General features: G+C 54.2%; 1 protein-coding gene across 16 annotated transcripts in view; it reads right to left on the bottom strand.

Annotated features, from left to right (window-relative positions):
- The window catches only part of CACNA1E (calcium voltage-gated channel subunit alpha1 E), a 147,758-nt gene that overhangs the window by 64,526 nt on the left and 58,462 nt on the right, over window positions 1-24,770 (bottom strand). For all 16 annotated transcript variants that reach the window (XM_085586723.1, XM_085586722.1, XM_085586726.1 and 13 more), the window contains 5 exons: window positions 23,741-23,847; window positions 23,185-23,324; window positions 10,489-10,592; window positions 9,107-9,259; window positions 8,213-8,394 (listed from right to left, as the gene is read on the bottom strand). In XM_085586723.1, coding sequence (XP_085442849.1) covers window positions 8,213-8,394; window positions 9,107-9,259; window positions 10,489-10,592; window positions 23,185-23,324; window positions 23,741-23,847 — 686 coding nt within the window. The remainder of the gene's footprint in view (window positions 1-8,212; window positions 8,395-9,106; window positions 9,260-10,488; window positions 10,593-23,184; window positions 23,325-23,740; window positions 23,848-24,770) is intronic.

Below are 24,770 nucleotides of genomic sequence, written 5' to 3'. Positions count from 1 at the left end.
GACACCCATCATGCCCCTAGCATGGCTGATGGTGTCCCCCAGCATCACCTCCCCAGCCCCTGCCCTGCTCCTCCCTGCAAACCACAGCTGCATCCAGCTGAGATTCACACACAGGCCAGCAGCCACAGCCTCACAGCCCAGCAAAAGGGGGAGAAAATGAATTATAAAAATACCTCTCAGCAGATTCCCTGGCCTAAGCAGCTCCCTGCAGACCCTGACACCCGCTGCTGCTCTCCCCAGCACAGTAACAGATCTCCTTGTTCCCTTTAATAGCAGTAATTGAATCTCCTGCATGCAGGGCCATGCTTCACTCCCTGCCTGGGATCCATCAGTGACCCTGGCACTGGACAAGATCTGAATGGAAATGTTTTGCTTTCCCAAATCAGGTTAATGAGGAAATGGGTGCATTTCCTCTGCAAGGCCAGGACTGGCCCAGGGCAGGACACATTGTGCCATGGCCAGGTGTCAGGGTATCCAGGCAGGGTGGGCACCTCCTGCCCCATTGCCTTCTTCCAGCACTGCCCTTCACTAGTCCTGGGAAGCTCTGGGGGGCCAGGGACAGGCAGGAATAATGCCAGAGCAGGGCACAAAGCTCAGCATAATCTTCTCTCTGACTGTGTGCAGGGAGGGAGGGAGTGGGGAAACAGGAAAAGGACACGATGCATTTCATTTTTCTGTTTCCTAAATGGAATGCAAAAAACGCGCTGCTGGAAGCATTGCTAAAAATCAAGCGTTTTCAAAATATTTGAAATCGGCACTGAAACCAATTTCAGTGCTGTTCTCCTCCAACCCACCAAGAAATTGCACCCCGGTGCCCCAGCATCGATGCACAAATGCAGTCCTCATGTATACCTCCTGCTCTGCCTCTCCCCACACTCATCCCTCACTGTGATCCCTCCAATTCTGCTCCCAAACTTTCACCTTCCCCCTTCCCAGCCCCCTCCTGTGCCTTCCCCAGCACGCCCTGAGCACTCCCCAGGCAGGATGAGCGTTCCCTGATGGAGCATTTGCAAAGCTGCACGGCTCTCTCCAGTGCACACCTCTCTGGCAGCAAGGCTTGGCTTCCACAGGATCACCTCTGGGGCTGTTTTCTCATAGGGCCTGGATCCCTGCTTTGGTTTGGGCACGCTGCAAGCCCAAAGAGGCAGCTTGGGCCTCGTGATATGATTTTCATCGTTGTATGATGTTCCTAGACGGAGGAACATCCCCAGCTTCAGCTGTGCTGCTCTGGGGCAACAGACCTGTGCACAACTAGTAACATCTAAAAATACAATAGTCCTTTTACTGACATAAAAAAAACCCAAACCAACCTTCACCAGGAGCAATCCCACAATGCTTCAAGAGCTGAAACTTCCTATGCTATTGTACTAGCAGTAGCTCTCACATTGTCATCTCTTGTGAACAGTTGAACTCATTTCATATGGCATTAAAGAAGATACTAATTTAACCAGCACTTTACAGGCCCCAAGAGCCCCATAACCCAACCCTGGAGCACAGCAGCACATCTACCAAGAGGTCTGGAACCAGCTTTCCAACACCAGCACCAAGCCTGCTAATGGAACTACAAGTCCTGGGCTTAACAAAGATGAGCAAGGCAGAACTGAGACCCCCCCCGGCACCTCCCAGCCTTGAGCCTGGAGCTGCTGGGTGATGCCAGAGCACCCCTGGTACCCCCAGCAGCCCCCCCCAGCTCCTCCAGTGCTTCCAGCAGACCTCCTTGGAGTAAGAGGAGGGTGTGGGCAGGGAGCTTTTGATAGAACACGCCTGGAAGATGGGATCCAGCAGACACAGTTTGTTTCTTGCTGTGTCATTTCAGAGCACACACACACACACAGAGAGGGAAAAAAGGGAAAAAAAAGAGGCAAGAACATTTGGCAAGCTGGTGAGGGTCTGGCTTTGCTGAGTGTGGAGAAAGAAAGTGCTCTGTTTTCTGAAAGGGAGGAAAGGGGAGAGCAGGCTGGCTGCCACACACGTGCCTGGCAGCACCCACGGCTGGCAGCACGGGCACCAACTGGAGCCATTTGGGGGAAAACAGCTCATTTTTTGAGTTCGGAAGGCCTTGAACCTTTGGGGTGGAACCTGCAGTCTCCTTTCGGAGTCTGCTCTAACACACTCAGCTGTGTTTAAAGCAGCATTTTGGAGGAGGGAGGAGGAAAATGCTCTGTCCCATGGTGTCACAAGCACTGGGGACTTTTTGGCAGCCTCCATTCATGCAGGCTGAGCCCATCCCTCGGTGCCTGCCCGGCCGGGAGCTGCCAGGAACAGCTGCAGCAGCTGTGCCCGCTGCCGAGCTGCTCCGAGCTCTGGGTGCTGATGAAATTTTCATACCTCCCCACCAGGATGTTCTGTGTGCCTTGTGCTTTCATTTCAAACACAAGAGAAGGGACTCCTGCTCCCCTCACAAGCTGGAGACCCTGGTGCCAGCCCAAAGCACAGCCCTGGTGCCATCAGCCCCAGTGCCATCCCAAAGCACAGCCCTGGTGCCATCCCAGAGCACAGCCCTGGTGCCATCCCAGAGCACGGAGAGCAAAAAAGCCAGGTGGTTTCCCTCTTTTTGCCATCCCTCCCACCTCTCCTTCCTCCTCCTCCTCCTGCTTCTCCTCTCCCCAGCTCCTTGCTGGGAGCCACTGTTATGCATCACACTCCCAGCCTCCTGCTGCACCAAGCTCCTTCAGCCCAACACTGCGGTGCCAGGGCTGCTTTTGGGATTTTTGCAGCACCAGCAGAGTTCCCACAACCCTTGGTGCACAGCTGGCACTGCTGCAGATCTTGCCCTGGCACCCCAGGACACAGACACCAGTGTCCAGCAGATCTGCAGCAGCTCCTGGAGGTACTGAGGCTCAGGGAGATTTCCCAGCCCAGCTCAGGTCTGAGCAAACCCCACAAAAAGTGGAAAATTCTCTCTGGTCAAGTCAATTTTGCTGCGTCTATGAAAAGCCAGGCACTGTCCTCACTCTCCAAAAGGTTGAGGAGGAATCCACCCAGAGCTGCAGCATGTTCAGATCTCACTCACACTGCTCACACAAAGGTGCTTCAGGGAGGGCAGCTGAGTGCTGAGCACCCCAAGGGACGGCTGTGAAAGCCCAGGAATCGATGCCAACATGCAATGGGCAATTTTGTACTCACACACATGGAAAAACAGCTGTTCTGAAACAGATTCCTGCTCTGAGCCCCTCCAGGGGTGACTGGGACAAACGGGGATGGGGCAGGAAGCAGAAGAGCCAGGCCCTGCTCACATCTCTGACCCACGTGCCCTGGCATAACCAGTGATACCAACACACCTCCCCTCCCCAGCATCCCAAATCAGGCTGGCCCGAGCAGGCTCTGTTTCAAAAAGGGTGGATGTGCCACTGCATTTCAAAGGCAGCCTCCAGCAGAAGATCTTCAGTACTTTTAATCATGAGGAAGATGAGGACAAACATTTTAGCAGGGCCTGTTGTCACAGGACAAGGGAGAGTGGTTTCAATCTGAAAAAGGGTTGATTTAAGGAATCATAAGGAAGAATTTTTTCCCAAGGAGGGTGGTCTCACATTGGTACAGGTTGCCCAGAGAGGTGGTGGATGCCCCAGCCCTGGAAGTCTTCAAGGCTGGGTGGGACTAGGAGAAGGTGTCCCTGCCCACGGCAGAGGGGTTGGACTGGATGCTCTTTAAAAGGTCCCTTCCAACCCAAACCATCCTGCAATCCTGTGATCAAGTTTGGTGCTTCACACACAAAACCAGCCCGAGCCAACCTGTGCAAACCCAGCCCTGCCCCGGCAGCACAAAATTACTTCTGCACATGGTGAGATTCACCAAAACCCTCCTGCACCCCACACCTAGAGGAGATCCCAGACACTGAGGGGATCCTCTCCTCCTGGCCCCAGCACCTCCAGCATGCTGGAAGCACGTGGGGGTTGAGTCACACGGGCTGCAAACCCCCATCCTTGCAGCAGCCCCCGTTCTCCAGCCACTCCTGCACTCACAGCTCACACTTGGCACCCAACCCACGGCCCTGCAGCCTCCTGGCTCTCTGCTGCAGCTGCCCAGCTCTCCATGGGGCTGCAAGACCCAGACTCACCTCCCCCAAAGCCATGGACACAGCTCTGCCTGCCACCACTGCATTTTGGGAGGTGTTTTGGGAAGCCACCAGCAGCTTGGTGTTCTTTCCCCCAGCAAATGCTCCCCTCCTGCTGCAGAAGCACCCAGAAGCTCTCAGCACTCAGGCCTGGCGTCTCCTAAGGCTGCCTGTGCTGTCTGACCCTCCTGCTCCCCTGTGGTCCCAACCCCTCCTGGCAGGAGAGGATGGGAGTTGAGCCTGGCAGGCAGATCCGTGCAGGGAACACGCAGCAGCTCGGAGCCCGTGAGGGGTGCCAGCAGGAATCACAGCAGTGTTTGGGCTGGGAAAAGCCTCTAAAGTCAGCCAGTCCAACCATTAACCCAGCACTGCCAAGGCCACCGCTCAGCCATGTCCCCAGTGCCACATCTGCACATCTTTTAAATCCCTCCAGCAATGGTGGCTCCAGCACCTCCCTGGGCAGCCTGTGCCAGGGCTTGACAAGCCTTTTGGAGAAGTTTGTCCTAACATCCAATCTGGACCTCACCTGGTGCAGTTCTGGACCTCAACCTGAGGGCAATTCTTCTCACCCTGTTGCCTGGGAGAAGAGACCAAACCCCATCTGGTCACAACCTCCTGTCAGGGAGCTGTAGGGAAGTGAGAAAGTCCCCCCTGAGTCTCTTTTTCTCCAAGGTGAGCCCTCCCAGCTCCCTCAGGAAATAAAGATTTCAGACTCCTTGCCCCTTTGCTTCCTGGGGTTGTAGAAACCAGGCTGAGCATCTGAAGCCACCGGTGTCAGCTGTGCCCCACTCCTGGGGAGCCCCTCAGCAGCCCTGCCACCCCCCAGCCCCAGCAGCAGTGTTTGATGACAAAATTTATCCCTGCCCCACGCCAGCAGAGGCAGAGAAGTAAGGACAGTGAGTCTCTGTACTTCCCTCTGGTCCCCACAGAAATCAGGCTTGGTCTGGAGCCAGCCCAGGGAAGGGGCACCTGCTCCAGGAGAGGAAGGAAACCCAAATATTTCTTAGCCCCTGTTACAGACCACAGAGGCAATCTCAAAGCCAAACTCCTCTCTAAAAGAAATCTAAGTTTTCCAGGCTCCCAGGGACAGGAGCTGGAAAAACCAACAACACCCCACAATTCTTTTATTTCAACCCATACTGTGATTTCTACTTCATGAAGGCAAAGCTGACGTGAAGAAAGCAAAAAGCAAGCACAGGGATGAAATAACCCATGTGGAAATTAGCTTGTTGTAATGCTGCCTGCAAATTCCAGGAGACACACTTGTAGACCTGGTAGAATGGTGGAGAAAAACAGATCTTAAAATCATGATAACAGTCACACAGGAGAATTCTGTCGTAAGCAGTTTTTGGAGAGATTGCTAAAGTGGTTTTCCTGCCATCTCCCTCTCCCCTGCAGCGTTAATCCACAAGGACACAGCCCCCCATCACTTTATCCCAGTGGGAAAGTGGAGTCCCCCCAAAGCTGGGGCATGGCCTGGGCAAGGCCCATGCTGGCTAGCAGCAGGAGCCCGGGGACTGCATCCCTCATCTTCTTGTTTAAAAAAAAGAGACAAAAATCCATTTTTCTCTCTCCAAGTAGCAAAAGGACCGAGCACCCACAACCTTTGCAGCATGAGGCCCTCAGGGAGGGCCTGGGGAGGACGGGAGGTGCAGCCCAGCAGTGCTGGGGACACAGCTCTGGCCACCCCCGAGGTGAATCAGCAGCATTTAATGATACCAAGAGCACAAACTCTCATTCAATTAAAAGCCAAGGGAGGTCCCTGCTCCTTTCCATAACTGGTCAGTAACAGCTGGTTCTTTGCAGAGGAACAGGGAAGAAGGCACCTTATTTATGGTCCTGGCCATTGGGAACGTGGTGACAGGGCATGGCAGTGACATCAGTGACAGAGCACTGTGAGAATCCAGAGCTTCCCTCTGGCTGCCCTGGCAGGTCTGGGACCCTGGCAGGGTTCAGGAACCCCCCTGGACAGAGCCCCCAGAGACACTGGCTGTGATCTCTGGCCATGGAAAAGAGTTTTCAATCCTACAGGAAGAATTACAAGCTCTGACTGTTTGATATGAGTAATAATTAAGTGTGGCACGGGTGCAAAAGTAAAATTTCAGGATTCTAGATGAAGGGTTCAAAGGGGACAAGATGGAAGAAATTGGGTGTGTTTTGTCCTTTTTCTCCTTCTTCCTGCCCTCCATGTTTCACTGTGGTGTTGGCATTTTTCTGTTGGTTCAGGCTGGGGACACACTGTCCAACGTAGGTGACAGATATTGGCACCTTATTGTAAATCCAGCCCAGGGAGTTTCTGGTATTTAATGTTTGTAACATCCCACTGAGGGCAGAGCCCCACACGCTGCCCTGCAGGACAGAGCTGGGCAGGGCAGCAGAACATGTTAGAGATAAACAGAATAAACAACCTGGGAACCAGCACAGACCAATTATGGCTTCTGCTTTGGCAGCGGGGCAGAAAGACAGAGACTTTCTACAATCTCAGAATCATCAATACCATGAATTCCAACAGAGCACCTCTGCCCAGCTTTGCTAATTGGGCTGGGAAGATGATTTGGATCCCCACAAGGGTCCCAGAGAACCCTCTGTTTAGCAGCTAGGATAGTAAATAGGGGTTCCTGTAGGGTAGGCACAGCTTTCAGAGCTCCCAGCTCCTGGATTTTCAGACCCAGGTGGTGAATCAGCAAATCCCAGACACTGAAGGGATCAGCTCCAGCCTTCCCAGCAGGGACACCCCGAGCAGCAGCAGACCAGACTCACTCAAACAAACCCCTGAGGTCCACCAGACCATAAATCGCCCATCTGCTCCCCATGCCCTCACACCCCACAGCAGGACTGCAGCACGGGCACTGCTGCTGCTGATTGCTGCAGACTCCAAATGCTGGGAAGGAGGGGAGACACTGATGGAAGCAGGTTTTGCAGGGAGACAGTCATTAACACAAGAGCAAGGCTCAGGGCAGGTGGCTGGCACCAGAACCAGGCATGCACAGGCTACATGTGATACACTGGCAAAGCACCTTCCCTGAAACACTCAATTATACCTGGGCAACAGGTGCTGTGGGTAACTCTCTGATCCCATTGACACACCAGAAACAGACACAAAATTGAAGTTTTTTTGGTCTGAACTCTCAGGTGGTACAATCCTGCTTAATTCCCCCACTGACATAGCAAGATCCTGACACTGCCTTCTCCTTCAGGAAGAGGAAAACCAAATCCTCCTTTGCCATGAGCTCTCCCCTTTTCACTCCAGCCTAGATTTCACAATCCATCTGTCCACACATGCCATCCTGCACCCCCAAAGGGACCCTTTGGCAGACTCAGCAAGAAAGGGAGCCCCAGTGCTGACAGCCTGGGGTTCAAAACCAGCCTTTCCCCCGATGCCAGAGTCCCTCCTGAAGCAGTTTCCCCACCACATGCCATCCAGTTTGCCTCCTGCAGAGCAATGCCACTCTGCACATCCCCGGGCGTTATGGGAACCAGGGTATAAAAACATTCCCGGTGCAGTGACGCTAAAATTGATGCTGAAATTAGGCTGGGAACAGAACAGGCACGGTTGCTTCTAGCCCACAAACTCCAACATGCTTATATGGCCCGTCGCCCATGGAGATATGGCACTCTGGCATTGCCTGGAGCTTTTTACCCAGCTTTGCCCTCAAGCTGCTCTCTGGGCACTCCAAGGGCTTGGGCATCAGCAGCTTCCAGCAGCTGCAAACCACAAACTCAGCCCAGCCACTCCTCACTCCACCAGCACAAAGATCCCAGCTCCCTGCTGGACGCCGAAACGCTGTCCCTGCCCCAGAGAAGGGGTCTGAGCCCAGCTCTGAGGCTTGCCCAGGCCACCAGACATCCTCTGCCCGCTCTGCAATGCCCAGAAAACGTGTCCACTCTCTGGGAAGCACAGGAGGAGCAGGTGAGGAAGGATGCCTGCTCAGGCACAGCCTTCAAGCAGGAGGATCACTGCAGGACATGTCCACAAGGGTTTGCTCTCTGAAGTGAGTCAGAGATAGTGACTAGGCCTTTAGAGCTCCCTTTGCACAGAACACACCCGAATTCTGGAAAGATTAACCCCATTTCCACCACGAAGGAAACTCTGGATCTTCTGAGCTTGCAGCACAGAGAAACAGCCTCCAGCTCCCCACCCAGAGCAGCAGTACTCACGTTGTACAGGACTGTGGTCCACCCTTCCATGGTGATGCACTGGAAGACGGTCAGCACGGCGAAGAGGATGTTGTCGAACTGCGTGATCCCATCGTTGGGACCGATCCACTCCCGGCACTCGTAGCCCGGGGGGCAACCCTGCACCCCGCAGGGATGGGGAGGGTCCAGCTCCTCCAGTTCACCTGCAGCACACAACAGAGAGCCAAAGCAGGCAGAGGTAAGGGACAGCTCATCCCAGCTCTTTTCCACTCGTGCGATGTGGAGAGGTGTGGGAATGCAGGGCTTCCCTCTGGCTGCCCTGGCAGGTCTGGGACCCTGGCAGGGGTCAGGAACCCCCCTGGACAGAGCCCCCAGAGACACTGTCTGTGATCTCTGGCCATGGAAAAGAGTTTTCCATCTTACAGGATCAATTACCAGCTTTGAGTGTTTGATATAAGTAATAATTAAGTGTGGCACGGGTGCAAAAGTAAAATTTTAGGATTCTAGATGAGGGGTCCAAAGGGGACAAGATGGAGGAAATTGGGTGTGCCTTGTCCTTTTTCTCCTCCTTCATGCCCTCCATGTCTCACTGTGGTGTTGGCATTTTTCTGTTGGTTCAGGCTGGGGACACACTGTCCAACGTAGGTGACAGATATTGGCACGTTATTGTAAATGCAGCCCAGGGAGTTTCTGGTATTTAATGTTTGTCACATCCCACTGAGGGCAGAGCCCCACACGCTGCCCTGCAGGACAGAGCTGGGCAGGGCAGCAGAACATGTGAGAGATAAACAGAATAAACAACCTGGAAACCAGCACAGACCAATTATGGCTTCTTTGGCAGCGGGGCTTTCTACAATCTCAGAATCACCAATACAACGGATTCTGACAGAGAAGGTGCCCAGCCCTTGTTCCCACCTGAATTGTTTGTGTAGCAGGCTCGGTGCAGCTTCCCGCTGTAGAACTCCAGGCCGATGATGGCAAACATGAGGATAGCAAAAAAGAGCAGCAGGCCGATCTGCAGGAGAGGCACCATGGCCTTCATGATGGATTTCAGGACAATCTGCAAGCCTGGGAGAGGAGAGAAAAGGCACAGCTCAGAGCAGCACTGCTAACCCCCTTCCAGGGACACATCCATCCCAGCTCTGGCAGGAAGGAGACAGGGAGCAGAGAGGATGGATAGCCAACAGAGAGATGCAAGAGGCCAGCACAGCCTGCTCTGGGCAGGAGGATCCTGCAGGAAAGCACCAATGCAGGGGAGGGAAAGCCAAGCTACAAAGCAGCCTCCAGCAGAGGTTGTTTCTGGTCCCCACTCCAATGTCCTGCCTGAACTTGCCCCACCTGGACTTGGTGGGACATGGCTTGTGCATCTCTGCCCTCCTTGTTGCCCCCAGGGCACGGATCCAGCCCTGCCAGTGCCCAGGGCAGGAGGGACAGCAGGACTGGTGCCAGCTGCAGCCTAGTTTCTTTACTTATCCTTGTGCCAGCAGATGAAATCTTGCAACAAAAAGGAAAAAAGAAAAAAAGAAAAAAAGAAAAAAAAACCCAAAAAAAAAAAACAAAAAAAAAAAACAACCAAACCAAGAAATCTCCCCTGAACAAACCCCAGTCCTGAAAGGATCCACCCACAGCCTTCTGGCCAGGGAAGAGGAGCTGCCAGCAGGCTCTGCCAAGCACAGAGCAGCCTGGGCAGGGGACAGTGCCACCCGGGGGGTGCTGCCACCTCTGAATTATCGCTAGATGGAAAGGTGGGATTGATGCCTCAGGTTTTAGCTTTTCTATTTTTCAGATTCTGGGCTGCTTTAGTGTGTAGGTCTGGACTTCATATTCAGGGATGGTGAGCTCTCTGCACAGAGCAGGGAGACAATTCCTTCTCCAGCTGGGGACCAAGGACAAATGATCCAAATCTCAGCACAAGAGCAGAAACAACATGAACTGAAGAGAGAAAAACAAGCAGAATGGGACTGCATGGGCTAAAGCTGGAATTGGACAATTAACTCCAATATGCAAATGGAGCAGAACTTATCAAAGTGTCATACCCTGTGACCAGCTGTCCATTTTGTGACTGATTTTGGGTCCATCTTGGGTGCAGCCCTGGCTGGGCTCTTGAGCTGCCCAAGATGGATCCACTGAGACCCTTTAATAAATCCCTGCTATATTCTTTAACTCCACCTAGTCTCTGTTCTAGGTCAGCCTTCACAAAACATCAGGATAAGGTGGCACAAGGACCCCTCTCCCCCCAGGGACATCAGGGACAGATGGAGACACCCTGGCAGGAAGACCAGGAGCATCCAACTTACTGGGAATGCCCGAGACGAGCTTCAGGGGCCTGAGCACGCGCACGGCGCGCAGCGTCCGCAGGTCCACGTGGGTGTTGAAGTGTGTCCCGGCCGTGGCGAGGATGCTGTGGGCACACAGGGACAGAGCAGAGTTAGCCCAGGGAAAGCCCTTGGCCACTTCAGTGCCATGTTGTCACACCAGGCAGGGGGAAAGCCACGAGGCTGACGTTAAGAGTGCCAGGCTCTCCTGAGCGAGCTAGCCGGGCTGCAGCCCACCAAGGGGACTCTCTGAGTTTGCCATCTCTTGGGAGCAGCGAGAGGTTTTATTGTCCAATATTGCTCATTTTTCCCGCTTGTGCCTGTTGCATAAACAGTTTTTTCCCACTTTTCTCCAAGGAAATCTTTTCCTGAACCAGCTGGGGAAGCCACAAAGCTTCTCAAGCCATGTTCCCCAGGCAGGTACAGAGATTAACTCCTCCCAAAGGCCAGCAAGCCTCCTTTGATGCTCACACCTAAATTCATGGGCAACTACGACCAGACAAAGCCACTCAGGACCCCCAGCCCCAGCAGCCCCCCATCAGTGCCCCCCACACCCCAGGATGGCCCCACATCACCCAGGGATCCCATCTGGGGTCTCAAGGATCGTGCAGGATCCCTCCCAGGGAGGTGGCACATGGGCCAGGGGCAGCACTCAGGGGTGTGAGTCCCTCCCCTCCGTGCTCCTGTGGCAGCACCTCTAGCCATCAGCTGCCCTGGCTTTTTCCATACACGGAGCTTCCTCAGAGTCCCAGCTCTGGGATTGCTGAGAAGGAGCTGAGAACCTCGCATACATTCCAAAATCTATAGTAATGAAAGTTTGATGACCTTGGAAGGCAACCAGCAGGCACAGGAAGGACTCCAGAGGTTTTCTTTTAAAACACAAAGATTTTTTTTTTTTTTTCCAAGCCCATCTCTGGAAAACAAATTGGGGCAGGAGGGAGCTGCTGCACACTGAGTCCAGCAGTGGGAACACTTGGGGCCCCTGCACCTGCTCTGGGAACAGGGATGCTGCACCTCAGGGATGCTGGCAGAATCCTCTCCCATCCAGGCTTGGTCCCCAGGTGCAGGGCGAGGAGCAGGGAAGTTGCAGTGGAGCAGCAGGGTTGGGAGAGGAGGGGATGGGGAGGAGAACGGGACAGAGGGAGGCAGCAACCTCAGGGTTGTTTGCAGCAATCCAAAAACTGAGGGAAATTGGGTCATTGTTCCACTAATTCATCTAATTACAGGCCAGAGCAGCTCTCTGGTGTGCTGAGCAATTAGCACTCTTTCTCTCACCCTCTCCCTGAGGTACAGCAGGTACCAACCTGTCCCTCCAGAAAGGCGGCTGGGTTTCCTAGGATACCCTGGCAGCTCTCACATCTGCAAACCGGGTTCTTGCAGCTCCTTCTCCCAGTCTCCTCTTCCTCCCTGGCCCCAGCAGCAGCTGGGGTGCATGGCCCACACCCCCCTGTGTATCACACTGCTTATCCCTGATATTTACAGGGATCTTTTACCCTTGCTGGCACTTTCCCTTTCCCCAGAGCCCTTTCCACACCCAGTCTTTGTGCCCCAGCCCATGCCCAGCCCCTGCTGCCCACAGGACTGACAGGAGAGCAGAAAAAGGACTTAATTAAGTGAGGAGCAGCCAGAGATTGGGGAGAGCTGTGCTGTTAATTTGCTGTAAGATCAAAATCAATAAGTTATGACAAAGCACGGCCACCCAGCAGCGCGAGGGAGGCAGAAGAGCCCCGTCACTTCCCACCCTGCCAGCCATGCAGGGTACCCCAGCGCTCCCCAAAATGCCAGAACAGGGCACACACTGTGCCAACACCATGCTGGAAACCCTCCTTTGTGGGGATCCAGAGCTTCCCTCTGGCTGCCCTGGCAGGCCTGGGACCCTGGCAGGGGGTCAGGAACCCCCTGGACAGAGCCCCCAGAGACACTGGCTGTGATCTCTGGCCATGGAAAAGAGTTTTCCATCTTACAGGATCAATTACCAGTTCTGAGTGGTGATATGAGTAATAATTAAGTGTGGCACGGATGCAAAAGTAAAATTTTAGGATTCTAGATGAGGGGTCCAAAGGGGACAAGATGGAGGAAATTAGGTGTGCCTTGTCCTTTTTCTCCTTCTTCATGCCCTCCATGTTTCACCGTGGTGTTGGCATTTTTCTGTTGGTTCAGGCTGGGGACACACTGTCCAACGTAGGTGACAGATATTGGCACGTTATTGTAAATCCAGCCCAGGGAGTTTCTGGTATTTAATGTTTGTAACATCCCACTGAGGGCAGAGCCCCACACGCTGCCCTGCAGGACAGAGCTGGGCAGGGCAGCAGAACATGTGAGAGATAAACAGAATAAACAACCTGGAAACCAGCACAGACCAATTATGGCTTCTGCTTTGGCAGGGGGCAGAAAGACAGAGACTTTCTACAATCTCAGAATCATCAATACCACAGATTCCGACCGTCCAACTTTTGCTCCTCACGTCCCAGCCGCTGGAGTGCCAGCAGCCTCCCAGAGGGGCAGGGACAGCCCCAGCGCTGGCTCCAGCCAGGACGGAGCAGCTCCGGGGATGCTCCGGGGATGCTCCGGGGATGCTCCGGGGATGCTCCGGGGATGCTCCGGGGATGCTCCGGGCCGGGATGCGGGCTGCAGCCGGAACGGTCCCGCAGCCCAGCGTCCCCGGGATGAGCGGCTCTCTCCTCCCTCCCACGGTCCCATCCGGATGGAGGTGGAGCCCCGGCAGGCTCCCCGCTCCTCCGGAGCAGCACCCGGCTGCAAAGTCCTCGGCTAACCCAGATTTGTTTGAAGGGCTCCGGAGCCGCGCTGAGCCTCCAAGGCAAGGCTCGGGCGATTTCAGGGCACTCCTTCCCCGCGCTCCAAATTAGCTGCTAAGAATGGGACTCCTCTGTGGCAAGGTGACATGCTCCTTGTCCTCTCCGGGGGACGGGGGACATCACGAGCTCTTCGGGAAGGAGGTTTGGACAGATCAGCAGACCGAGGCGGTGGCACTCAGAGCTGTCACCCGAGCGGTGACAAAAAGCTGCCCCACGGGTGCCCGCACATCCTCCTGCAGGCAGGGAGGGCAGAGGCACCAGGAGCACACGGCAGCTGCTCCCAGCCAGCCAAGAGCCTCTGGACACGGGCTGAGCAGCCCTGCATCATCCTTAGACCTGATCAATTGGCTGGGAAAAGCGAGGCAAGCTTCCAGGGACACCAGCCTGGCCGCTGGCTGCTTTTCCCAAGCCCTTCTGTGGTTTCTGTGAAGTTACACACATCTCCTCTCCTGGATAACCAGGCACAGACAGCACGGTCACAAATCTGCTGATCATAAATCCAATGCTCCAAGCACACCTTGCTGCTTTGGAATTCGCAGAATCACAGAATAGTGAGGTTGGAAGAGACCTCTAAGATCATCAAGTCCCACCTATGCCCTAACACCTCAACCAGACTATAGCACCAAGTGCCATGTCCAGTCGTTTTTTAAACATATCCAGAGATGGTGATTCCACCACCTCCCTAGGAAGACAATTCCAGTATTTTATTATTCTTTCAGTGAAATTTTTTTTTCTAATATCCAACCTAAACCTTCCCTGACGTAGCTTGAGCATATGTCACCTGGCAATCATTTATTAACCCTCTAATCGTTCCTTTTATTAATATATTTTTTTAAACCGTATCAACCAGAACTTACAGTTTCTGAACTAAGGTTTCTCACAGCTCCTGAGATGGGACTCGGGCTGTGACAGACCTTTGTGCTGCCACAGGGCAGCAGCTCCGGTATCTGTAGAACAATTTAAACCCTTTTCGATCATTTACAATATCCACGTCTGATGTGCTAATAATTATTCTTTATTTTTAGGCAAGGACCCAAACTAAAATTACATCTCACCATCCAAGTTATTTGAAAAAAGCTGCCAGATTTAGGCTATAAAAATCCCAATGATCTCATGCTTTTCATCATATGTACTGGAGGAAAAAAAGAAGGGGAAAAAAAAAAAGTGAAGGCGTTTTTATAGGTCACCCAGGCAAAGGGGTTAGTTTTACTTCAGAAGAAAGGGGAAAGAGAGACTTCAGGTGGAGAAAAGAGCAGAGAGGATCTTTTGGAAAGATGCAAATGAGAGAGGAGGCAGGATGGGAAATATATGCTAATCCCCCAAAGTATAATTGAATAGCGAGCAATCATCAGCAGACAAAAACACTCTTTCAGGAGAGAAAAAAATATAATAATCCATTGCTTTGTGTTTGCAGCCAGGATGATTATTTGATTTTATTTATTTGGAGGCTCTGGGGAGGAGGGCGAGCTCCCGCTGGGGCCACCACACCTGCGGGTTTGGGGCTTGGCAGAGCTGGGCTCAGAACCCAGCAGCTGAGCAGAGCACACGCCCTCGCCTCCAGCTGAAGACCTGCACCTTTAGATCTCTTCCCCCGGGGGTCAAAAGAAGGAAAAAAAACCCCAAGAGTAATCTCATTTTAAAGGATTCCCTGCTCCTTGGGAGCATGCGGAATAAAGCACGAGTGATGCTCGGCGACGCTGCCCACGCAAAGTCAACACTGAATTCAGGCACTACCCCACTGTGCTTTGCTGGGCTCCCATCATCCCATCCCATCTCCATCATCCCATCCCATCCCATCCCATCCCATCCCATCCCATCCCATCCCATCCCATCCCATGCCATCCCATCCCATCCGCAGCTCTCAGCCCTGAGGAACAGCACACGCAGCTCAGGCCACGCTGCAAAGAGTTTCTCATCAGAGAAAGCAAAGGCTGAACCCCAAATTATCAGACTGACCCTCAATTCACCCCCCCAGACCCCAAACTAAGCCCCTCTCGAGCATTCCCCTCGGGGAGCACTGCTGAAGCTCACACAGACAAACTGCCCCAGCAAAGGGTGTGCTGGGAGGAGAGAGGCACAGGCTGAGACAGACTAATCTCAGCCCAAAATCTGGGGCAGGCAAGGCGCTGGCTGGCATGCAAATTAATATTTATAATTAAGTGGAAGGGCCCCTGAAGGCTTGCACTGCCACCTGACTCTAGGAGGGAGACTACTTCATAATTAATACACTGGTCAAACGGCTCACAGAAAGTGAGTTACCTGATGAGCTCACCCCATTCCTGCCCTCTTTGGGGGTGAATCAATGGGGTGAATCCATCCCTGCCCTCTCTGCAGGCAGCATCCCATGTAGCAGGACATCCTCACAGTTCTTGGGTGCCAGCCTGGCTCGAGGCAGGGCCAGAGGGGTCAGGTCACCCAGTCTGGAGATGCCACAGCAGAGAAAAGCCTTGGGGACACCAAGGGATAGGGACACCAGGGCCAAGTCCCGCCCTTGGCACAGTTCAGAGCAACGTCAAAGCCTCCACCACCTTCGCTTGCTCTTTCTGGGTTTCAGGGCTGTGACCCAGGTGGATTGAGCTGCTGCACAGCTCCTGCTCCTGCCCCTCCCAGCAGCTTGGAGAGGTCTGGATGGGCACAAGTGGCTCCCTGAGCGGTGTGATGAGGCTGAAAGACAAAACCTGCCTTTACCAGCCTTCGATCTGGGGGGTGAGACGATCCCCCAAGGCCACCCCTTCCCAGAGGAGGATTTGGGGCATGATTGTCCTGGATGCTCTGGGGTGGCCAAACCCCACGTCTCCTTCCTTCCTCCATCCCCACACTGCCTCTCGGCAGACACAGGATGTGGCAGGGTGAGAGGATGTGGATCAAACTGCATCTGCACCCACAGGACCTGGTGGAAACCTGGTGGAAACCTGGTGGAAAGCTCAAGGCACAGACAGCAGCCAGGAGAGCTGGCTCCACAGGAGAAGCAGAGAACGGGTGAGGGCCGAGCACAGCAGGGCCTGTCTGAGCTCCTGCCAAAGGAGGGGAAGGAGGCCCCAGAGCTTCTCAGCGAGGATGAGGAGGGAACAACCCACTGCCCCTTCCTCAGGCCATGCCCCCAGCCCACCTCCCAGAGCAAGGCACATATCAGCGCCAAGAAGGCAACGAGGGCATCCCCCCGAGCAGGAGCTCTGCCAGGGGGTCGGGGTGCAGCAGGAGCCCCTGGGGAGCACAGGGGTGCCCGGCAGGGTGGGCAGTGCCCCCGGGGACCAGCAGCCCGTGGGAGGGACTGAGTCACGCTGCGGCTCCAGGAGAGCAGCGGGTGGGAGGGATGGAGCCGGGGATCGCGTGAGCGGCACGCGGGCCGGCTCCTGCGCTGGGAGAAGGATCTCCCCTAGAGCCAGAGCCACAGCTCTGCCTCCCAGCTGATGCCTCGGGGTTCAGCTTTTGTGGTTTTCACATTCTGGGCTGCTTTAGACTTCACATTAGGGGATGGTGAGCTCTCTGCACAGAGCAGGCAGACAAAACAATTCCTTCTCCAGCTGGGCACCAAGGACAAATGATCCCAATCTCAGGCCCAAGAGCACAAACAATGGGGACTGAAGAGAGAAAAACATGGGACTTCATGGACTAAAGCTATAATTAAACCATTAACTCCAATATGTTAATAGACCAAAACTTATAAAAGTATAACACCCCGTGACTGGTCATCCATTTTGTGGCCATTTTGAGTTCTGCTGCCCAAGGTGGATCTATGGAAGCATCCTAATAAATCCCGCTTTATTCTTTAGCTCTGTCTAGTCTCTGTCCTAGCTCAGCCTTCACAAGGCATCACAGACATCTCCACCCCCCATCTCCAGCAAGGGGAAGCCTTTTCCCTTCCCTTCCAGCCTTTCCCCTGAGCCAGCAAGGGGAGCAGTGCTGCCCTTTGTGCGAGGTGCTGTCCCAGGGCCATGGCAGATGGCACATGAATCATTCACCGAGCTGGTAAATTAATTATTCATCCAAACGAAAGACCAAACATTTTACTAATTGTCCTGAAAGGAAAGGGGGCAGGCATCAGGTTGGATACTGCCAACATTCATGAAAGGAAAAGAAGGAAAGAGGGAAAAAAAAGTCTTCTCTGGTGTGATCAAAGTACTGCTGGGCTTTTGGACATGGGGTTGTCTCCTTGCTGATTTATCCCTATAGCACAGCACTCCTTGCAGTGGCTCAGGCTCCAGCAGGACAACCATGTCAGGGTGCTGCACTTGTGCTCTGATTCCACACTTGTTCTCCAAATCTCTTATCCACTCCCCCAAACTTCCTTGCCTGGATGTGCCTTCCCTGGGTTAGGGAAATGCAGGGGTGGGCACCATGGGAAGAGCCTGTTTCCAGCCCAGATGTGCTCTCATCTGTGGGGCCAGCACCCCAAACCACCAGGGCATGCAGCACATCAATATTCCCTGACGCAGCTGCTGCTGGAGCCTGCTCAAGGATCCCCCTCCCACCTCTGGAAGTCTAAGATTGAAAAGAGCATTGAAAAGAACTGGGGTTGTGCAAGGTGCACTAAATACCTGAAGGCAAAACATCCCTGCCTCTCCCACAGGGGAGCTCGGGGGGAACTGTGAAAAGGGAACTTTCCAGGACAGTCATCTCAAAATCCAGGCAGCATCAAAACCAACAAAAAAGCCAAGCTGCCCTCCTCATCCCTGGGGTCACCTCGCAACCCTGCAGCAGAGCAGGGAACACCTTCCTTGGAATGATTCCATCCTGCTTCCCACTGGCCAGAGCAGGAAATCAGGGCACAGGCATGCACAGGATTTCCCTGGGAGTTCAGAGCGACAGACCAGGCTCACAGCTGCTGCTTGGCTTTGCAGGGAGAGGATGATGGATTTTGGGACAGGACTAGGAGAGCCAGGCTTTCCTGCTCTGGCTTTGCTAAGGACATGGCAGGCAGAGGCAGCAATCCTTCACTCCCGCTTTCCCTTGGCCACGCTCCACCCCACAAAACCCTTTAATGAAAACCACCGTGCCCAAGGGCTTCACTAAAGGCACCCAGGTGGAGAGGGTTATTAAACCCTCCCAAAAACCCTGACGGCAGCGCTTCCTTTTAGTGACCCTGGTGCTTTTATCCAGCTTTTACAGTGGCTGCTTCCCCAGCTCCTGAGCAGAACAACTTCACAAGGGCCTTTTGATTCCCGTTTGGATTTTTTTTCCCCATTGTGAGCAGTGTTCCCCCACCCCTTCACGTCTCACGTGTTATTGTATTACTGCTATTAAAAAAAAAAAAGCCAATGGTGCTTTGATAATGCTCAGGCACCGGGAGTGTGTGAAGCACACACCCACCTGGATATTTGCAGAGGGAGTTTAACCCTTCCTGTTCCACCAAACAGGGTGTAGGACAAAGCAGGCAGTTGTAGGGTCCTTGTGCTCCATTCCTAATGGCATCCAGGGAGCTCATGCTCTCCTTGCTGGTGGCTGAAGCTCTTTCAGCATCACTGCCTCAGAACCACCAATTAAGAGGTCACCAACCTTCCCCTGCCCTTTCTGACCATATCTGAGCCATTCTCCCTTTTGTTCCAGGTCACACTGCATCAAGCAGGTCCCAAATCCACCCTCAGCACCCAGCTGGCTCTGGTTCTCACACAGACAAGGTGAGCATCCCGAAACCTCAGGAGAAACACAGATGTTCCCCTCACTGGTTCTGTCTCAGAATGAGTAGAAGTATTTTATGCACACTTTCATATAAAATTATTTTTAGCTGGGGGAGAACAGGCTGTTTTTTCATGCAGCAATGATGATTTGGAAACCACAGGTTACAAAGAGAGCTGGTTTACAAATGTGACTATTAGTTCCCCAGTGGAAGCTTTAGCATCAGGGAGTTTTAGGTGGGTGTTGATTTCCACTGAGATTAAAAAAAAAAAAATTGATTTATTGACAGAAGAAGCAAACACCAGTTGAACTCTAGTCAGTGCCATCCACTCCTGCACAAGGTCCCAGGAGGCCATCCATGGGAGAAATCCCTCATTAGGCTTGTGTACAGCAGGGAGAGGGTGAAGAAAGTCACACTGCTCACAGAAATCCCTGCATAGCATCCGTGACCGTGATGCCACCTCCACTAAGGGACCTCTCCCGTCAGATACACGGCAAAAAGTAAATCCAGAAACTGTGGGAATCCAGGGCTTCCCTCTGGCTGCCCTGGCAGGCCTGGGACCCTGGCAGGGGTCAGGAACCCCCTGGACAGAGCCCCCAGAGACACTGGCTGTGATCTCTGGCCATGGAAAAGAGTTTTCAATCTTACAGGATGAATTATAACCTCTGAGTGTTTGATATAAGTAATAATTAAGTGTGGCACGGGTGCAAAAGTAAAATTTTAGGATTCTAGATGAGGGCTCCAAAGGGGACAAGATGGAGGAAATTGGGTGTGTTTTGTCCTTTTTCTCCTCCTTAATGCCCTCCATGTCTCACTGTGGTGTTGGCATTTTTCTGTTGGTTCAGGCTGGGGACACACTGTCCAACGTAGGTGACAGATATTGGCACGTTATTGTAAATCCAGCCCAGGGAGTTTCTGGTATTTAATGTTTGTCACATCCCACTGAGGGCAGAGCCCCACACGCTGCCCTGCAGGACAGAGCTGGGCAGGGCAGCAGAACATGTGAGAGATAAACAGAATAAACAACCTTGGAACCAGCACAGACCAATTATGGCTTCTGCTTTGGCAGTGGGGCTGAGAGACAGAGACTTTCTACAATCTCGGGATCATCAATACCATGTATTCCCACAAGAGAGGAGCAGTAACACCCTTTGTCATAACTGGAGGGACAGGGGTGAGTGTGGCACTGTCTCCCTCTGGGTCCTTCAGGGAAGGATCCCGGGATGGGTCCTGCTCATGTGGATATTTTCTCTGGCCCATCAAGGGATGCACCAGCATCCAAACCCACATCACACCCTTAGGCAGGAGCTACCCCGCACTCCCGACCGCAACATCCCCTCCACCACAGCCACAACCTTTCAGTCAGCCACACAACAAGGTCCCCACGGCCACCAAATCTCCCAAATCTCCATCCAGACGCTTCCACATCCGCCAAGCAGAAAGTCGGAGCCCGCAGAGGCGATCCCGAGGCTCCGCCGCCCGCCTTACGCAACCGACACAGAATGAGCCGCCAAGTGCAAACCTTCTCCCACAAGCTGTTTGCAAGTCATTTGCCAGCCAAGGATTATTTGCTGCAGGAATTTGCCAATAATTCAGTGGATTAAACAGGCGAGGGTTGCCTGCATGGGAGGCGCAGCCATGGCCCTGGGAACAGCAGCCTTGGCAGCACCGGGGCAAAGCCAAGAGCTGAACAGAGCAGAGGAGCTCATGACCTGGTGCAGCCCATCCCAGTGACCCCAAAACCAGTCCAGGGTGAAAATCCATGGGGTGCCTCCTCCACCCACCATGAGATAGAATTTGCCCTTACAGGCTGGTGAAGCAGGCACTGCTGGGGTGAGGTGAAGGGGCATTCCTGGGGTTTCGCTCTGCTGGAGCAAACACCGGGATCCCAGGGGGGTGTAATGGTGGGGCAGCAGCCACTGAGAGCTGCAGCCCGAGACTGGCAGTCCTGGGGGGGACACGGGCACCTCCGGTGGGGGTGGGCAGCCCTTCGTGGACAGTCGATTCCCTGGCACCGAGGAGCTGCCGAGGCTTCTGCCAGTGAGGAATTGCTGAGCTCTGAGTCAGCACCAGCTCGGTTACAGCAGCCAGCCCAGAGCGTGGGGAGGGCAGGAAGAGGGCCCTGGTGACCCCCTCCTCCCAGCCCAGGATGCCCAAAGGATGCCCAGTCAGGATGCAGATGGGCATTTCCCAGCCCACTTAGCCAAGAGCCCCTCTTGTTGCTACCAACGTGTGTCCCATGCTGTCCCCAGAGGTGTGAGCACCTTTGCCCAGCCCAGGAGCCACAGAACCCTCTCCATGAGTCACTCTGCAGATGTGGGAGAGCAGCAGCCTCCCATGTGAGGGCTGCACCTCCCACAGGCTGCCTGTTTGCTGCCCGTCAGAAGCATCACCCACCACCAGCACACCCTCCATTCCCAGGTGATGTGGTCCCACCCCCCAGCAAAGCCATCCAGGTCCCCACAGGACCAAGGGAGTCAAAATGTCCCCAGCCATGCTCTGCTAGAGCCTCCTCTGGTGCACAGTGCCAACCTGCACCTCTCCACCACAGACAAGCAGCCCCCAGCACCACACCCCAGCAGGAGCAGGCTCTGCATTCCCCCTGCTCCCCCAAACACCCAGCCAGGTGTCACATCCCACATGGTGCCACCAGCTTGCAAGCCAAGAGTCAGGACCGTGCAGCAGGAAGCTCTGCAGAGACCCCAGGCGTCCTGCCTGGCCACCATGCCTCAGTTTCCCAGCCAGCCCTGCAGCTGCTCTGTGCTCAGCAAAGCTCACAGAGCACTCAGACCTCCCAGCTTCATCTGTTTGTACACATCAAACCAGCTCCTCTGAGCGTGATGTTCCCATCAACAGCCCAAAAGAAATACCCACAGTCCAGGCACCACCTGCCCTGCACAAGAGAGGGGCCCAGGGGGTTGCCCTGGGTGCACTTTGCTCAAGTGACTTCCAGTGTTGGCTAACACAAGCCCAAATGCCCCTGCTGTTTCTGTGTCACCAGGACAGCCCAGCACACTGTAAGCAGGACTCAAATCTGGGCCATGTCCCTGGCAGGTGACACCACCAGTGACACAAGCAGCACACGTGAAGCTCTGTGTGCTACCACCCCCAGCACCCCTGCTGCATGCTGGGGTGACGAGCAGCATCACCTGGGAATGTCACCCTGCCCAGACCTCATTCCCAAACCTCCAGCACCAGGGCAAGCCTGCAAAGTGCTTGGGAAGGCAAGAGGAGATGAGATTTTCCTCTTCTCATGCAGGGTTTGACCAGAATCTCTACCAAATCACATCCAGTTGCTTATCAGGTCATGCCACCAGCTTGTCCTCACTTTGCCTTGTATTCAGGTGGGTGACAGGCCACCAAGTGAGGAAAGCTAAACATGGTGGCCTCAGAGCCAGCCCTACTGCCCTTACAAGGAACCTCGTCCTGTGGGAATCCAGGGCTTCCCTCTGGCTGCCCTGGCAGGTCTGGGACCCTGGCAGGGTCAGGAACCCCCCTGGACAGAGCCCCCAGAGACACTGGCTGTGATCTCTGGCCATGGAAAAGAGTTTGCAATCTTACAGGATGAATTACAAGCTCTGAGCGTTTGATATAAGTAATAATTAAGTGTGGCACGGGTGCAAAAGTAAAATTTTAGGATTCTAGATGAGGGGTCCAAAGGGCACAAGATGGAGGAAATTGGGTGTGCCTTGTCCTTTTTCTCCTTCTTCATGCCCTCCACGTCTCACTGTGGTGTTGGCATTTTTCTGTTGGTTCAGGCTGGGGACACACTGTCCAACGTAGGTGACAGATATTGGCACGTTATTGTAAATCCAGCCCAGGGAGTTTCTGGTATTTAATGTTTGTAACATCCCACTGAGGGCAGAGCCCCACACGCTGCCCTGCAGGACAGAGCTGGGCAGGGCAGCAGAACATGTGAGAGATCAACAGAATAAACAACCTGGAAACCAGCACAGACCAATTATGGCTTCTGCTTTGGCAACGGGACAGAAAGACAGAGACTTTCTACAATCTCAGAATCATCAATACCTCAGATTCCGACATCGTCCCACCACCAGTGTCCACAGAAAAGCCAACAGCACCTCCAGCACAGGCAGCCGTCCTCCCGTCCCTCATCAGGACAACAAAACACCACTGCCAGCAGCAAACCAGGCGCCTTCCCCACGTCCTGGAGCTCGTGCCCTCGCCAGGATGAGCCCCCGAGCCCAGCCAAGCCCAGCCCTGGCCCCACAGCACCCGGCTCACCCGCTGAGGACCACGATGAAGTCCATGACGTTCCAGCCGTTGCGCAGGTACGAGCCCTTGTGGAAAACGAACCCCAGGGCTACGATCTTAATCCCAGCCTCAAAGCAGAAAATCCCAATGAAGTAGGGCTCTGTCTTCTCCTGCCAGAGTGAAATCAGTGAGCCAGTCAGAGGGGGAGACTGAGCAAACACAGCGCCAGGCATTTCACATTGGCCCAACTCGTGTCCCATCCCTCCTCCCCATGACCCACCATCTCCTTCGGGAGCTTTCCCAGCCTTTCTCAGCCAGCAGCAGCCTCAGAAATAAACAGAGAGTGGCTACGACACACTCAGATTTCCCAGTCCTTCCCTACCCCTTTTTAAGGGGCTTAAACTTTCCTGAACCCTTTCCACAGAGAATATGTTACAGCAGCCCCAGGAAGGCTGGAGGAGCTAGTCCCAGAGGAAACCTCCTGTCCAGCCACCCCAAAATCAGAAGGAATTGCCTGGTAGGATTGTGTGGCTGCCCTTGGCTCAGCCCCCAGCCCAGCAGAGAGGGACAGACACGGGGTACTCACTAATCTCCGTGACATGGGCGTCTTGTCATCCTCAGGGAGGTGCTGCTCCAGGGCCAGCACGATGCAGTTGGCAATGATGGTCGCCAGGATCATGTACTCGAAGGGAGTGGAGGGGAGTTAAGGAGCAGAGAAGAGCTGGGTGACCTCTCCAACCCTCCAGCCCACCCTCGGTTTCACCTGCTCAGCCTCTGCTGCTGTTTTCCCCACAGGAACACCCACACACGAAGCCCACCTCGGTGTTGTTTGGAAATGAGGGGAGAGAGCTCCCCGAGACCTTCCCCCCTGCAGACCTGCTGGGCATCATCACCTCCTCCCCAGCCACACGGGACACCTTGGTTGGGATGAAAACTCCCATGGGAGAGATGCTACTTGTGCAAGGAGCCCAGAAGGTGGACAAAAGGTTTGAAGCAGGACAACCAGGCTGGGCTTTGACTGGAAGAAGGTTTGGCATGGTCCTTGGCAGGATCTGGGAGGCTCTCCCTGGCATGGCACACTGCTGGCCAGGGCTGGCATGTCCCTGTTTTCCTTCTCTTTTCCATCACCCATCAGCAGGAGATGGGGCTCAGAAAGGGGAGGGGGCACAAGGTATGGCAGCCCTTGTCCTAAAACACCCCCAGGGGAGGAAGCACCTGCACAGCCTGAGGAGGATGGAGCTTCCCTTGCAAGTCCTGGGGATCTAACCTGGCTCAGTCCACCTTGTGCCCTTGCCAAGCACCCTGTGGGCAGCAGGATGAGCCCAGGTGGCACTGGGAGCTGCAGAGCACTTGGCTGAGCACTCACAGCTCCAGGCACTGATGGCATCGGGGTCTGAGCTTCCGTTCAGCCAGGGTGGAAACTCCCTGTGAAGATATCCCAGCCCAGCCACACCCCAGCAAGACCCAAGGGGCAGCAGCACCTTGTGAACAGGATCTGGTTGGACCTTTATGAGCAATCCCAAATCCTCTATGCATGTCTAGGTCTTACACAACCCTTCCCCAGGAGCCACCCTGAGCCAGGAGAAGTGGCAGCAGGTGCTGGTGTGTGAGGAGCT

The sequence above is a fragment of the Lonchura striata genome, chromosome 8, assembly GCF_050655825.1.
Source record: "Lonchura striata isolate lonStrDom1 chromosome 8, ASM5065582v1, whole genome shotgun sequence".
Classification (NCBI taxonomy): Eukaryota; Metazoa; Chordata; class Aves; order Passeriformes; family Estrildidae; genus Lonchura; species Lonchura striata.
This window is presented reverse-complemented; position numbering and strand designations above follow the sequence as displayed.